At 54.5% G+C, this 14204-nt stretch overlaps 5 protein-coding genes across 5 annotated transcripts; 3 read left to right on the forward strand and 2 right to left on the reverse strand.

Moving 5' to 3' along the window:
• Positions 1 to 1786: 1786 nt before the first annotated feature.
• On the reverse strand, positions 1787 to 3480 carry CLUP02_08155 (uncharacterized protein; the record flags this gene model as incomplete). The annotated part of the gene is made up of 2 exons (XM_049287145.1): positions 1787 to 2871; positions 2931 to 3480. The coding sequence occupies 2 exons, from the start codon at positions 3478 to 3480 to the stop codon at positions 1787 to 1789; spliced, it is 1635 nt and encodes a 544-aa protein (XP_049144288.1).
• A 293-nt stretch (positions 3481 to 3773) lies between these two features.
• Positions 3774 to 4091, forward strand: CLUP02_08156 (uncharacterized protein; the record flags this gene model as incomplete). Its single annotated transcript, XM_049287146.1, has 2 exons — positions 3774 to 3917; positions 3975 to 4091. 2 exons carry the CDS (start codon positions 3774 to 3776, stop codon positions 4089 to 4091), a joined length of 261 nt encoding a protein of 86 aa, XP_049144289.1.
• Positions 4092 to 4385: 294 nt separating this feature from the next.
• CLUP02_08157 (uncharacterized protein) lies at positions 4386 to 8595 on the forward strand (the record flags this gene model as incomplete). Its single annotated transcript, XM_049287147.1, has 18 exons — positions 4386 to 4419; positions 4478 to 4580; positions 4661 to 4774; positions 4842 to 4955; positions 5033 to 5144; positions 5201 to 5281; positions 5350 to 5372; positions 5439 to 5663; positions 5728 to 5926; positions 6047 to 6148; positions 6217 to 6691; positions 6754 to 6855; positions 6998 to 7392; positions 7512 to 7700; positions 7798 to 7835; positions 7903 to 8114; positions 8196 to 8482; positions 8575 to 8595. The coding sequence occupies 18 exons, from the start codon at positions 4386 to 4388 to the stop codon at positions 8593 to 8595; spliced, it is 2826 nt and encodes a 941-aa protein (XP_049144290.1).
• Positions 8596 to 8620: 25 nt separating this feature from the next.
• Positions 8621 to 10605, reverse strand: CLUP02_08158 (uncharacterized protein; the record flags this gene model as incomplete). The annotated part of the gene is made up of 12 exons (XM_049287148.1): positions 8621 to 8718; positions 8848 to 8930; positions 8977 to 8991; positions 9057 to 9133; positions 9208 to 9358; positions 9416 to 9553; positions 9609 to 9645; positions 9705 to 9861; positions 10100 to 10163; positions 10234 to 10259; positions 10316 to 10437; positions 10599 to 10605. 12 exons carry the CDS (start codon positions 10603 to 10605, stop codon positions 8621 to 8623), a joined length of 975 nt encoding a protein of 324 aa, XP_049144291.1.
• A 54-nt stretch (positions 10606 to 10659) lies between these two features.
• On the forward strand, positions 10660 to 13301 carry CLUP02_08159 (uncharacterized protein; the record flags this gene model as incomplete). The annotated part of the gene is made up of 2 exons (XM_049287149.1): positions 10660 to 11220; positions 11280 to 13301. 2 exons carry the CDS (start codon positions 10660 to 10662, stop codon positions 13299 to 13301), a joined length of 2583 nt encoding a protein of 860 aa, XP_049144292.1.
• Between the last annotated feature and the right edge of the window lie 903 nt (positions 13302 to 14204).

The raw sequence follows: 14204 nt of genomic DNA on the forward strand, positions 1-14204 counted from the left end.
CCACGACCGTGTTATACGAGAAGTATCGCAAAATGACAATGGGCAGATGAGGCTCGACACTTGACAGCACTACACCTCCATCATCGACCTTTTTGCGATAACTCGTACTGGATGATCATGAGCGGCCTCGGGTGTGCAGTGCAGTGGTATGGGCGCTTTGCACATGATGCCCATCTGTTCCTCCATTGAGACCAACTACCCAAAAAAGATGTTTCATCCCGTGTTGTAGATGACGGTACCGGGGAATGGAATGGGATGAGATGGTAAACACTCATAAACGCCTGATGGATGAGACACCCGCCCTACAGGAAGCAGGCCACAGTGAGGTGAGTGCCTACTTTCGTACCCAATCGGGATCGTGTAAGACGCTGCAAAGAGAATACCAACAGTTCTATGCCCCAAACTTGAAGACGAATTTGTCATGGTAAGGGCGCGGCCCAAGCGGGACACAAGGTTGCCGCCCCAGAATTCTGGGACGGGGGTGGTTGTTGAAGAAAGGCAAGAAAAAAAAAGAAGCTCGACACGACCATTCGTTCTGGTTCCCACCGTTTCATACGTGTCTCAAGATGGTTCACCAAGAAAGCGACTCCACCCGGGAAGGCAACAACGTTCTTGGGGATTCTCTGCAGTCTCCCCCCCCCCCCCCCCCCCCAAAGATTCAGACTCCGCCTCCGGGGGAAAGCCTCCTCCAAGAAATCAGGGTCCGCGTTTTGTTTTGCGCAAAAGCCTTTCTTTGTGCGAATCTTACGAGCTTTCCCGGAGGCAGCCCGAGGAGAGGAAAGAGTCAACCTTTTGTTCTTGTTCTTCTCTCCTTACACCACTCAGCGAGAAGCCGTCCTCTCCATCATCCAACGCAACCGCAGCCGCGCTTCCGGTCCCTCACCCCCGGTCTTGCTACAATTGGATTTCTCTCCACCTTTCAAGGGGAAAAGATCGGACGGGGAGGACACGGCACGGCATGTTCATCATCGCAAGTGGATCCCCAACTGGCGGTTAGGAAGCTCGAGTGAGATAGAGTTCTCGTCACATGGGAGAGCACAAACTTCCATACGCGGAAAAAGATGGTCGCGCCTTTTACTTCGTACGCATGTGGTTTGATACCGTGTACTCCGTACGCTCAAGGCAAGTGAGGTAAGGTAGGGGCAGAAGAATCGTTGGCAAAAAAAGAGGTCGGATAGACTTCATCTTCTCTTTTTCTCCCCTTCGTGGCCGTGGCCAGAAAAGGTAAAAATCTAATGTTGCCCTCCACGCTCTATCCCCCTTTGGCCCGTCTCTGACCTCTCACTCTCTCTTTCTCGTCTCCCGTCTTGGGGCGAAACTTGAAAAGAAAACTTATTTACATCCAAGCAAGCCCAACACTCGCCTCAGCTGCGGATGCCAATGCAGCAATTGCGGTCCGGAGCCGGTGCATGCGTGCGTGCTTGCTTGCTTTTGAAAAATTGAATCCATATCACTTCCCCCTTCTCCATGGATTCACCTCCCTTCCGCACGACCGGAACGAAAAAGGCTCATATCAGACGTGCCAGAAACTCTCTCAACGCCATTCCATATGCCGTCGTAGAGTCCGCAAAGATGGCACAAAGCAAAAAAGGTGTAACCCTCCAACCACCCAAAACCCCTCCAAATAAGTACTAGTAATTATCGTTTGAAAGATTGGTAAGAATGTACAATACGCCTCAAGGTACGTTTTTGGAGTCCCGGCGTTGCCCTCGAGCTCGGCATTGGCCGAGCTGGGAATGAAAAAGAAGAAGGGAAAAAAGGTTGAGCATAAAGGAAAAAAGTGAATTCACATGTCTTCGTGAAACCTAGAAGCCGAACCCCGAGAGCCCCGAGACCCGTCCTGCGAAGGTAAGGTCCGACCAATTGGGTCCCGACCGGGGGGCTGTAACGGCACGAACGGCGGATTTGTCTGCGGAGACGCGGCCGGAGGCGGGAACGGCGCCGATTCGGTCACTGGCGTTCGAGCCGGCGACTCTTTGAAGACCACGACACCGCTGACTGGCCTCATGGGCGAGCCGAGTGCGAGGCGTGTTGTTTGACCGTTGGGGTCGAAAAAGGCTTGAGAGTCCCGGAAGTAGACTGATTCGTCATCGTTCACGGCGGCTGAAGTGCCCTCGCGTGGATCTGTGTAACCGTCGCCTCCGGCTTGTAGCACAGAAGGCAGTTTCCTGCCGGCTACTCGGACAAAGCCTCTTTCGCCGGTTTCGGAAGGCTCGCTAGCCCTCCTTGAGGAAGGCTTGTGAGCCACGGCCATCGCACCTGCTCCGGCCCCGGCACCAGCGGCCGCTGTCGTGGGATCAAACGATAACGACCGTTGAACCATGCCGCCGCCATTGCCACCGGGTGGACCGCCGGAACCGGTCAGGATGCCTCGTTTGCCGGCGCTGGCCTCACTGAGGCGGAACCGTCCACCGGTACGCTTCTTCCACCGAAGAGCGAGGAATACCAGCACCACAAGGAAAGCCGCTCCAGCCAAACTTCCTACGACGCTTCCTACGACAGTTGCCGTTGGCGTTGGCGAACCGCTACCGCTAGAATTGTCCGAGGTGGAGGTTGAAGTGGGTGCAGCCGTCCCCGCCGCGCCGCCGCCGATTCCACCAGCGGTCCCATCTCCGGAAGCTGTCGCTTCATTTGAGGGCGATTGCGAGGCGCTCGTGGTAAAAGTAGACGTGCTCAATCTGCTAGAACCCGAAACCGAGGTCGATGCCGATGTCGAGGTTGCAGTCGAACCCGAGTTGGAGCCCCATGTCGTCGATGACAGGGATGAAAGTATTGATGAAGTGACGCTTGTTGACCCAGACGAAAGCTGGCTAGTAAAACTGGTTGTGGTAGAGACTGAGGTTGAAGAAGAGTTTGTTGACGTAAGGAATGCTAGATATTGAGTCAGCTGCTTCGGTCTAGGACACGCGACAAAAGGGGAGGCGGCGCACAAATTGTCGAGTTTGACTGGCCACTCAACGTAGGGTAGAGTGACGGCGTAGCTTCTGAAGGTGCTGGGGTCGATAAAGGATCGGACGTCAAGGAGATATCTTGACTGGTGGAAGAGTCGGTGGAAGTGGATGTGGTGGGCGCCGGTGTCGACAGTGCTGAGTCATTCGTCGTGCTAGAAGATGTCGTGGAAGAATCGGTGGACGAAGTTGAGGATGGTACCGCGGCAATTGACAAGTCAAGGGCGGCACTGGTGGTTGATGAAGCATCCACGGTGGCGGCCGTCGGGAAGATGGTCTGGACTTGGATAGGGGAGCCGGTGGCATCGACTATTTGAATGAGGGAGACGGTCTGGACGACGATTCTCGGTGCGGCGGCGCTCGACGAGGTGGCGGCGTCGGGGCTGGGAGTCGTCGGGCTGGGGTCGTCGAGTTGGCGATGGTGGTGATTCGCATTCTCGGGGGTGGCTGCACGTTGGTTGTGTAAATGGTAATGATTGTGATGGTATGAGCGGGCCTGAGGGAGTGAAGACCCGCGCAGTGATTTAGTCATGGCTTCGATGGGGTGGCGTTGGGCCAAGTAGGCAGAGGCTGAGCTTTTGCCCCGGCCGTTGTGTGTGGTTGGTTGTCTTTTTTGGTAAACTGGGGGAGGCGAACTTCAAGCCGGCGTGTTCCCAGGGCGGGACGGGAATAAAGATAGAAACAAGGTAAACGAGTGACTGGTGTTGGATCACCGGGTAAGTAAGCGAGTGTGAGCGAGTGTGTGTGTGTGGTTTGTGTTTGGATGGGAATTGTCGATCTATTCGAATTTCATTCTTGGCATCCTCATGGCCATGTGTCGATAAAATGGTACTATCGTCTGGTGGTTGGTGGTTGTGGAAGTGGTGTCCTGCAACGGGCCGCGCGAATGCAATTCCCCCTTTCGTTCCGAATCAACAGATGGTCGTTCTTTTTTCCCCTACACTCTTTCTGAAATTTCCTCCGGATGCCGTGTGTGCGAAAGTGCGATTGCCCCCGGAAAGGACTTAAAAAGCCAACAACAGGAAGGGACCGTGGACAGTTCGTGTCAGCCGTTTCTCGTTGTTCGTGTTCGAGATCCTTTGTCTCCCTTGCATCCGCCAATTCTCATGGCCGATGGATCAGGACGATGGCATGGCGGCGTAAGCGTGTGTTGCTGGCAGGAGGCGAAGAGGAGAGGACCAGAAGGAGTCGGAATGGGAGGAGAAGGAGGAGGGAGGAGTAGAAGAAGAGAAGAGACAGACAGACAGACAGACAGACAGACAGACAGACAGACAGACAGACAGACAGACAGACACACAGGCGCCGCGGATGGGGGGGGGGGGAGTGGAGTGAGCAGGCACGACGATAATAATAGGCAATGGATCGATCGTAGGCCGGGCTCTAAGGTAAGGTAAGGTAAGGTAGGGTAAGGTACTCCGTAGTGTACTCCGTAATAACATGCAATATCCGTTTGGAAAGGGAAACAACGCAGGTCCAGTCAAGTGAGAGAGTCACACCTTTTCGGTCAAAGTTGAGCGCTTCGACGTGAGGTGGGCGTCGCCCTGTTCACTTCAATCTGTTCTTGCCCTGGGAAGTGTCTGGGGGGGCCCTTGGACTTTTGGTAGAAGCAGAGGAGGACATTGGCACTGGGCGGTTGGAAAGACAGAATTGACAAAAAGGTACTCGGTAGCAAAGCACGAAAGATACGCAGTAGGACTGGCACACAGGCGCAGATTGCAGTCACTCGCAGGTGGGAAGATTTCGATAATCTCGCTTGATATTGGCGAGTGGCTGCTAGTTGGAGGACATCGCGTCCCATTGGCCAACCACACCTCGCCAAAGTTGCAGTGAGCAGTTCCACTGTCCACTATCACGGGGAGCGGCCCCCCCCCCCCCTTCTCTCAGTGCCCCCAGTGGCCCCCTCCCCCTCCACCAGCAATGGGGGCATGGGCCGACCAGGAACGGGCACCATGGGCCAGGGACAGGGGACAGGGGATGGGCAGGGAACATGCACCCCATCGCCATGGCGTCCCTGCCCTTTTCTCTCTTGCTGCTTTCTTTTCTATCCCTCTCACGTCTTCCCATCTGGTGCCTGTCACATCGAGGCCCGCACAGTACGCCAGTCAACACACGGCGTATCATCCAACGCAACCTACGCAGTACCCCGTACCTCATTGCCAACGGCTTCAATCGTACCTTATGGTCCATGGATACACTGTACACTGTCCATTGGCTTTGGATGGAAAGGCAATGGCTAATCGATGGACAGACAGGTGAAAGCACAGGCCCTTCGGTGGCATCAAGGCGACAGAGAAGAAAAGGAAACGAGAAACATCCCGCCGATCAAATCAGAGGTGACAGCACCAGCACACACCACCATCCGTCGGGATGACATGAAATGAGATGATGCATGGGACGAAAGAGGCACAGAGAAGAAGCCGACAAGTCTGACTAAGGCACCGCGTCAAAAATACGTACAAGACACACGAGACATGGACACACGAGGTCCAGGAAAGGAATGGCCTGCGCAAGCCCGACGAATGTGTCTCGTTTTCCCTTACAAAAGTCTTTATTTGGCTACGAGGTCCGTGTCCGTGAGCAATTCAACTCGTCTTCTGCGCGTTCAATTGGCGCCGTTGGTTTCGCCCACGAGATCATGGCGGCCCACGCGGCGCAACCCGCTCGACCAACTGCCATCCAGAATCCAGAAAGGTCCAGACCAGACATGCCTCCCGGGTACGCTATCTTACCACACTAATAACGTGCCTACGGATACCTACGGATACCAACAATGACGAAGCATCTTGACGCTAGAGACAGAGAGGTCCATGAAGGATCGCCCACCTTCCCCAAACCGATGCTTGAGGAGGAGGGTCAACGGCTCTGCATCTGCATTTTGGAGATCCGGAATCCAATGGAATAAAAAATATCTGCGAAATAAATGGGCCAACTTACGACGACACGAGCCAGTATTAGCGACTCCACTACTCCAACTCTTCGTACGTTGTCTTCGTCGCTCAGCTACGGCTACCGCTGAACTGATGCCAGCATTTTAATACTCAACACTTCTCACAGCTTGCAGCATAAAGTTCGCAACTCTTCAAGTCCATCATCCCTAGACGGCGCATGACGAGCCAACCATGGTGGAGAATGGAAGAGAAGAAATTAAACAAAGGAAAATACAAGCAAAAAATCGATCCGAGAATGCGACCAAAAAGTTTGTCCACGCATGCATGTCGAGGAGGCATGCGCCAAAATCAACCTGTGTGACCACCATTGAAATCTCTAGTCTCGCCATGTCATCTGCGAGCCGCCTACCTGCCTGACCAGTACTCTTCACTCCCCCGAGGGTTGTGCCGACTCATTCGCGCCTTCTGACCTGAAGTCAAATCATTCGCAATCAGTACCTACCAAAGTCCGTTGGGCGGCTCTGTTGGGGGCAGCTTCGTGGCTTTTCCTCACCTCGTACCGCAGACACCCTCCATCTCGTATTCACCACGAAGGAGCCAAACTTTACGAATCCAAGCAAATGCTCGCTTCTCCTCGTTCACTATCGCCTTTGAATACAGTCTTCCATAAGCCGAATATGATGTTTTTGTTTCTTCTTGTGGCCGCACGGATACGGCATACAGTGCGCGGTACCTGCATATGCATCTGGATCCCTGGCCTGGGCTCCATTTCTTGGGGGCCCTTCATGGAGTTCGTGGGGCCGTTCACCCTTTGGCTGCCATGGCCGGCGCCCCGGGCGAAGAACCAAACGAAACGTGCGGACGAGACGGACGGGACGGATTAGCCCCTCTTCATCCTCCAAACGCATACTGCGTAGTATCGAAAGGTGTTATGGGCGAGGGGAAGGCATGCTTCCAGGGCAAGAAACCAAGCGAACGCCCAACGCAGAGAAACAATGGCAGAGCACATACCCGCATCAGTACCTACACGAAATGAATATTGGCTGTTGTACATGCGACCTAGCCTAGGATTCCCCTCAAATCTAGCAAGGTGAGCCTGGCGAGGTTGCAAAAGATTCAAAAGACGGGTAACAATTGACTCCCGTATGCCGAATCAACCAGGAGAAGGCGATTGTCAGACTCCTTCAACTTTGACCAACGCCTACAGAAGTCTACGGCTAATTCTACGACGATGGGTTCGTTCTAGAAGCGGGTGGCTAACAGACGTCGAGCACCCACATGCCTTTGAGATGGGAGGGGCCTCCATCTGGTTTTCTCTCCTAGTGCACGGCAAGCCTCGAGCCTGCTCTGTCGCCTCTGTCTCTGCGTGTTGGAAGCTTGGCGAGGCTCGGCGATCATGGGACGAATTTCGTTTCCATCGAAACAAACACTGGGGTAACCTGGAACCCCCGTCTCTTCTGATGCCCCCTTTCCCTTGCCCCGTTATATTTCTCGGCGTGACGGAACTTGCTCTTCACTGCCTCACTGATGATGGAGTCTTTTTACTGGCGCAAGTGGTCCGAATTACCCAGAATTAAGGTGTTCGGCTTCTTCCCCGTTTACAGGTCATAAATTATGCGTTATCATATAGGTATCATTTGGCAAGTTGAACGATTGTATGTATGAGACGATTTAGCGCGTCTCAGGAGGCTCTCTGAATTCTGGGACCGTCGAATGTGCTTTCCTTCCCTTGCGACATGGCAGCGAGCGTTGTCCAAGTATTCGCACATTTTGGTATTCGCACCAAGGAAAGATTGTCATTCGAACCACGGCGTCATCTAAGACCAAGCACGGCACTGGAATGACAAGATCTCCACGGCTGTACGTAATCCTCCCTTGAACCGACCCCCTCCCCGACAGGCGTAAAGTGGAGTTTAATGAAAGAAAGGCTTGTACCTCTTGGCTTGTCGAACGTTCGACAGCCTGGGGGTGCAGTCGATGGTTTGGCTAAGACTGCTGTGTAGTGCAGATGTTGTGCAGCGTAAACGTGGGTAGACTAACCACAGTATCCGTACTCCGTACCACAGGAACAAGAGTCGAAAAAGTGCGCGAGACAACAACGACTCTATCCGTAGGAAAGCACGTTCATTACCATCCCGGTGGGTTTTCTCCAGGGCGCGTTCCCGAGACGACGGGCAGCTACCCTTCTATAGCTCGCATCGAATTCTTCACTTCTACTCCAAGAGGAGCCGCACTGAATTCCACGAAACTGCGACCAGCTTAGCGTACAAGTGGCCGTGTCCGTGGGCCAGAACACACGATGTCTGAGGACGGATAGCCGTCTGCCGTCTGTCTGTTCTCTCTTGTTGTCTCGTTCTAGGCCCCATCCTTCTGGAAACCTTGGACCCCGTCGTCCCGACGGACGAACGTCCACCTGAAGATGAGGGAATTGGCGCCGCGGAACCATGTCTATCAACTACCGGGCGCCGTTTCGGTATTTTTATTCTCCTTTGGCGGACCACATTTGGCAGCAAGGCAGATCAACCAGAAACAGACAATAACAAACCCTTCGATGGAACCCGTTCGAGGTTTTCTAACAAACTTTGGTTGGAGTGGGCGACGGTTGCAACGGAGAAGAGCGACGATGGAGTCTCCAATCTAATCTGTGTAATCTCCCAAATGACCCATCACCCATGGCGATGCCCTGCCGGCCCCTGCCCTACCCTCGGCCCCCGAATCGAGGAAAATGACTGCAACAGGACGATGGGACGTTCATCTGAGAGAACGGGGAGTTTTCTCTCTCTCTCAGCCAACCTGATTTTTAGAGGGGACCATCTTCAAGGGGGTTTGGCAGGCATAGAGGATATCGAAATCAAACTTGACGGTCTGCGCCGTGAGAGATGCTGATTGGGCAGGAGTTGATGGTCTACAAAACCTGCACAAATGCAGGGCTCAATTTTGATTATTACTGCTTTGTCTGGTTTGTGGCACACCTGCCGAGTATTAAACTTCTACGCGTCCAAGCACTGAACCAGCAAGCTCATTAAAGCATAGATAGAGTTCGCGCAGTTGTTGTATCGAAGGAAACTTGGAAGGGAAAGCTGCCAGGGTGGTCCTGTTTGTGTGTCATGAACCAGTGGAAACGCTGTAATTATCCTTACAAGTCTCTTGAATCTCTGAGCGAGTGATGCAGTGGTTATTGACGCCCGGCTTGGCGTAATTATCAATGACAGAGTCCTACTTTTTCTTCCTGGGACATTGTTGAATAGTTGAAGACTGGATGAGGCTCTCGAGGTGAAGAGGGAAGCGACAGACTAACTGCGAGTCAAAAGTTTGTCTCGCACAGCCCTGATGGCTTTCTTTTAACACTTATATTCAAGCGAAGCCTGAACATGCGAATCCGTAACGGAGTTCTGAGGTAGGCAGTTAGGCGCGGCCATAAACTTCCGACTTGGCTCATTTGAGCCCTGCGCTCCTAGGTGCCGACTTTGAGTCTCGCGATTCCACGTTCTGGTTGCGACCCGCGAGTTGACCAAAGCGTGGCTGACTCAGGCCCAACGTTTGGGTGTAAGTAGATGGCTGTGCTGCAGATACCCTTACGCGGTAAGCGGTGTATGCAAAACCGACGACTCAAACCGCGAGCCGCGCGAAAACAGATCCGAAAACCCGAGGACTGCAACGGCGAGGGCAACGCGAGGAGGTGAACTGGGAAGTGGTTCGCCGAGGAGGTTACGACTGCTTTTGTTTCGAGGTTGCAGCATGTCGTCATTTCCTACTTGCCATGAATGCCAACTTTGGGTGGGAGTGGCTGCCAAACGTGGCTCCGGCATCTTTAACCGCCAGTGGGTGGCGGGAGCCAGTCGCCTAGGTACCCACTCCCTTACCTTACCTGGGCCAGTGCCCGTCTGGGGCTTATCGTCTGATGGCCTGATACAGGCAAGCGCAAAGTGGCTGTGGTGGCTCGACTGCTCTTTTCTTTCCTCTAGAGGCTCTAGGTCTCCGACGGGAGGTGACTGAGATGCCTTCTTGCCGTCGGGTACTTCGTACTTGACAGCTTGTTGAAAAAAAAAAAAAGAACAAAAAAACAAAGGTAATGCAGTTGGCGTACGGATACCTGTCCACCGGGGAAAACAGGGCGCAGCAGCGGCGCAATGAGGTTTCTCACCAAAAAGTATCCGTATTAATAAGGTCAGGCAGGCCAGGTAAGGTAGGAGAGACCAAGTACCCGAGTTTCGCTTTTCCCGCGTATTCTGTACGGCACCACACCACTCGGGTACTTCGTACCTCCACTCTCCAGCAGTCATCCCACAGCTGCATCCCTACCTCTGCCTCTGGCTTCTCTACCAACCTTGCAGTAAGTACCTGATCTCGACCTACCACGACACGGCAAAGCTACAGTACCTTGGACTCATCAGGACCAAAACGCGTGCGCCTGGGCCAGACTCTTGCATCTTGCAGCAAGCACCCTCAACCAAGGCAAATGTCAATGAAATAGCCCACGGTCTCCTCCTCCTCCTCACCCTCATCAATGCCCGTTGGCCGTGACGGGTCTCTGGCCCTCCGTGTTATATCTGGACATCCGACTCCATCCTTCCTTCCTCCATTTCCGTATCGCAAAACACCTACACACACGGCAACACCTGGAAGCTCTCATCCCTAAAAGCATTCTTCGCCGTGGTCGCCCTTTCCTTCCTTTTACCCCTCCCCAAGCTTTACCGCCCCTGCACCCCCTCCCCCTCCTCTTCCACTCCTGTCCACATACACAGTAGTACAGATAAAGTACAGCACATTCTAGACCTCCACATCATACACACCTGTCTGGGCTTTGCCCAAAATCTGACGTCATGTCCGGTTACGCCTACGACGGACCTTCGTCCTCGTCCGCACCACCGCCGCCCTACTCCGTGACCGCATCCGCTTCCGGCTCCGGTCACTTTGGCTCCACGTCCTCAACCCAGTTCCCGCCCCCACCTACCGCCGCCGTCGCCGGTCCGTCCTCGGGCTACCCTTCCTCCTCTGCCGCCGACGGTCTCGGCATCGTGGACTCCAAGTGGCGCCTCGCCGATCCTAGGTCTTCATCGGCTCACTCGCTTGCCCCGTCCACAAAGGACCGCGACGGCGTCACCCGCCGGACCCTGCTCGTCATCTACATCCACGGCTTCTACGGTAACGAGTCGTCCTTTCGCTCGTTCCCCGCTCACGTCCATAATCACCTCAAAGAAGCTCTTGCGGAGACGCACGTCGTCCATTCCAAAATCTACCCTCGCTATAAGACGTACAAGGCCATCGATGTGGCTCGTGATAATTTTAGCCAGTGGCTGGAGCCGCACGAGTCCGACTCGACTGATGTCATTCTCGTCGGACACTCAATGGGAGGACTGCTCGCCGCCGAGGTTGCCATGATGGTATAGCTTGCCCATGTACATCCAAGGTCGATAGACAGCTTGACTGACATGTTCTTCAGCCTAATCGGCACCCGTACCGACGCCACCCGTACAAGCATCGTATCCTCGGCACCATCTCACTGGACTCACCGTTCCTTGGCCTTCACCCCGGCATCATTGTCGCTGGAATATCCAGCTTGTTCAGACCGGCCACCCCGACAGAGGAGAAGCCAGAGCACGAGGCCCTCAACCAGCTAAGCCCTACCAACTCGGCCCTGGCCAGTCCCAACCCGTCCATGTACACCCTGGAGACGACGAGCTCACTCGGTGCAGACCTCTCGCCGCACCCGAGCAACACACCATCCATCTCCTCGAGCAATGCACCACCGCACCAGCCGGATCCCACCTTTAACCCATCCTTCTTCAACGACGTGAACCTTAAAGATCGTACCTTTATGAGGCGGCTGGGACACTTTGCAAAGAAGCACAGCCGCGAGGGCATCTGGGACGCTACCAAGAACCACGTCATGTCTCATCTCGAATACGGCGGCTGCTTGGCGGATTATCCCGGTCTGAATGCTCGGTACAACAAGCTCCGCGCCATGGAGAGCGTCGACCCCCTGCAGCACGTAGGCGATGGCAACAACGTCAACCGGCCGGCTCAGGTCAGGGTCCGCTTCATCAACTACTACACACTCAGCTCGGGCAGACCCAAGAAACCAAAGACGCCAGACTCGCCAAAATCCCCCGAGTCACCAACGTCCCCCGAGCATCGCGCGGCCCCGAGCACGTTGCAAATCGGCTCCCATCTATCTCCACCGTCTTCGTCGACGCCCAGGATCTCTCTGTCGTCTGACGATGGACAGGAAATGGAACTGCTCGAGCCGATTCCGATGGAGGACATTGACGAACGGCTTTCGACGCTCCACGAGGAACAGCAGGCACGGTTTGACCATGATACAAAGGCAGGTTCGCACTCGACCGATGCGCTCGACAAGGAGACGCGCGAACCAAAGGGTAAGGAGAAGGAAGGCGATGTCGACTCACACGAGGAGCTCACTACCGACACCCAAGTCGAAGGAACCGTGCCTGTTTCAACTTCTTCAACTGTGGCGGCCGACGAGACGGAGAAAAGTCCCGAGGCCGGTGCGGCGACGCCCACGGGAGATGTCATACCCGAAGCAGAACTACCGCCCATCCCCGACCTCCCCGAACAGCCGACGCCCCCGGATCTAGATAGGTACACGGACAAGGACGCCCGGAAACAGGCGGAGAAGGAAGGCAAGCGCGCGCAAAAGGCGTACGAGTCTGCCGTCAAGAGCCGCGACAAAGCCATCAAGGAGCGTCAGAAACTCGTTGAGAAGCGCCGCAAAAAGGTGGAAAAGGAGGCTGCCAAGGAAGCGCAGAGGATCGAAAAGGAAGGACTGAAGTTGCAAAAGGAAGAACAGAAACGGCGGCAACAGGAGGAGGAGGCGGCCCGGAGGGAAGCGGCTGAAGAAACGCACGATCAGAAGGAGGCGCGGAGGCTGGCGGAGGAGGCCAAGAGGATGGAGAGGGAGGGGAGGAGATTACGCGGGGAGCCGCTCGATAGTGACGCCGATGATGATGATGATGATGAGAAGGAGGAGGAGAAGAAGAAGAAGAAGTCTGCAGAGGTCGAGGCCGAAATGGCAGCGACTGTTATTGCCGGAGCCGCGGCAGCAGTCAAGGACCGGCCGCCCGCAGTCGCCGCACCATCTTCGTCCTCTGCGGTATCCGTCGACACCACCACCAACAACGACAACAACACCGCGATCCCGAGCCGTCCCAAGGCCGTCGCCGCACACTCCAGCTCCAACTCGAAAGCCAATGCCAAATCCAACGCCAAACCAGACAGACCCAAAAAGGAGCGGAAATTCTGCACCCTGCCCGGCAAGAAGAACGGCAGACGTGACGAGACGTGGGTGTCGGTGTACATGGAGGGCATGGACGAGGTCGGCGCCCACTGCGGCCTCTTCCTTCCGGGCCCGCACTACGACACGCTCATCGGCGACGTCGGGGAGCGCGTCGTGGCGTGGGTGCAGGATGACTTGAGCGTCAGGGCGATCATGGAGATGCCTTGATGGCCTTGGTAGCCTGATACCTTGATGCCGGGGAGGTTTGGGCACCTTGACGTTGTAATCTGGGGTACATGCGTGGACTTGGGGAGACGGGGCAGGACGAGGCAGCAGGACTGTCCGTGTCTAGAAGGTGGGGTAGCCTACCTCAGTGAAGTTGATACCGAACAAGAAACATTCTACTTTAGTACAAAGTAATCTTGCTCGTGACATGAACATATAGTCAATCAAGAGTTCGAGGTTTAACAACCCTGAAGAATAAAAATGCATAGGCGAATTCACAATCTCATACAATATCTAGTGTGTGTTTGTGTGTTTGTGTGTGTAGAGGCCTTCTTCACGCCTTCTATTTGGAATTACTTGTTTGTGTTTTGTTTGTGTTAGTGCTACAACGACCCAGCCTCTGAAGTCCCCCCACCCACCCCCTTTGCCTTTCTTTGTGTGTGTGTGGGATTGTGGGAGAGGGGAAGAAATGATTTTTTTTTTCTTTGGAAAAGTGTCCGGTGGTGATGGTGGTTTGTGATGATTGGTTTTTTCGGTTTGTGGTGGTCGTGGTTCGTGGTAAAATGATTCCCGTCCCCTTTCGTAGCAGCCCTTTAGAAATGACCTTCCCCTCCTCCTCCCCATTGTGAAGCCGCGTGGTATTTTTTCCCCCGTCCCTTCTTTCAGTCGGTCATGTTTTTTTCTCGTTTGCCCAACCTCGACTGAATGCGTTAAAAAACCGGAAAAAAGCAAAAAAAGGAGTAAAATGGTAACAAGGAAGTAAGTTGATCCCCCTGAACGCCCTGCTGAAAGTGGAATAATTCATCAAAAGGGGGCAGATATACCCCCGTCCAACCACCGCCTTTGGCCCCCCGTAACCCTCGAAGCGGTACCCCTTTTGACGCGCGCATGTTGCATCGTCGTCAA

Source organism: Colletotrichum lupini, chromosome 4 (genome assembly GCF_023278565.1).
Source record: "Colletotrichum lupini chromosome 4, complete sequence".
Classification (NCBI taxonomy): Eukaryota; Fungi; Ascomycota; class Sordariomycetes; order Glomerellales; family Glomerellaceae; genus Colletotrichum; species Colletotrichum lupini.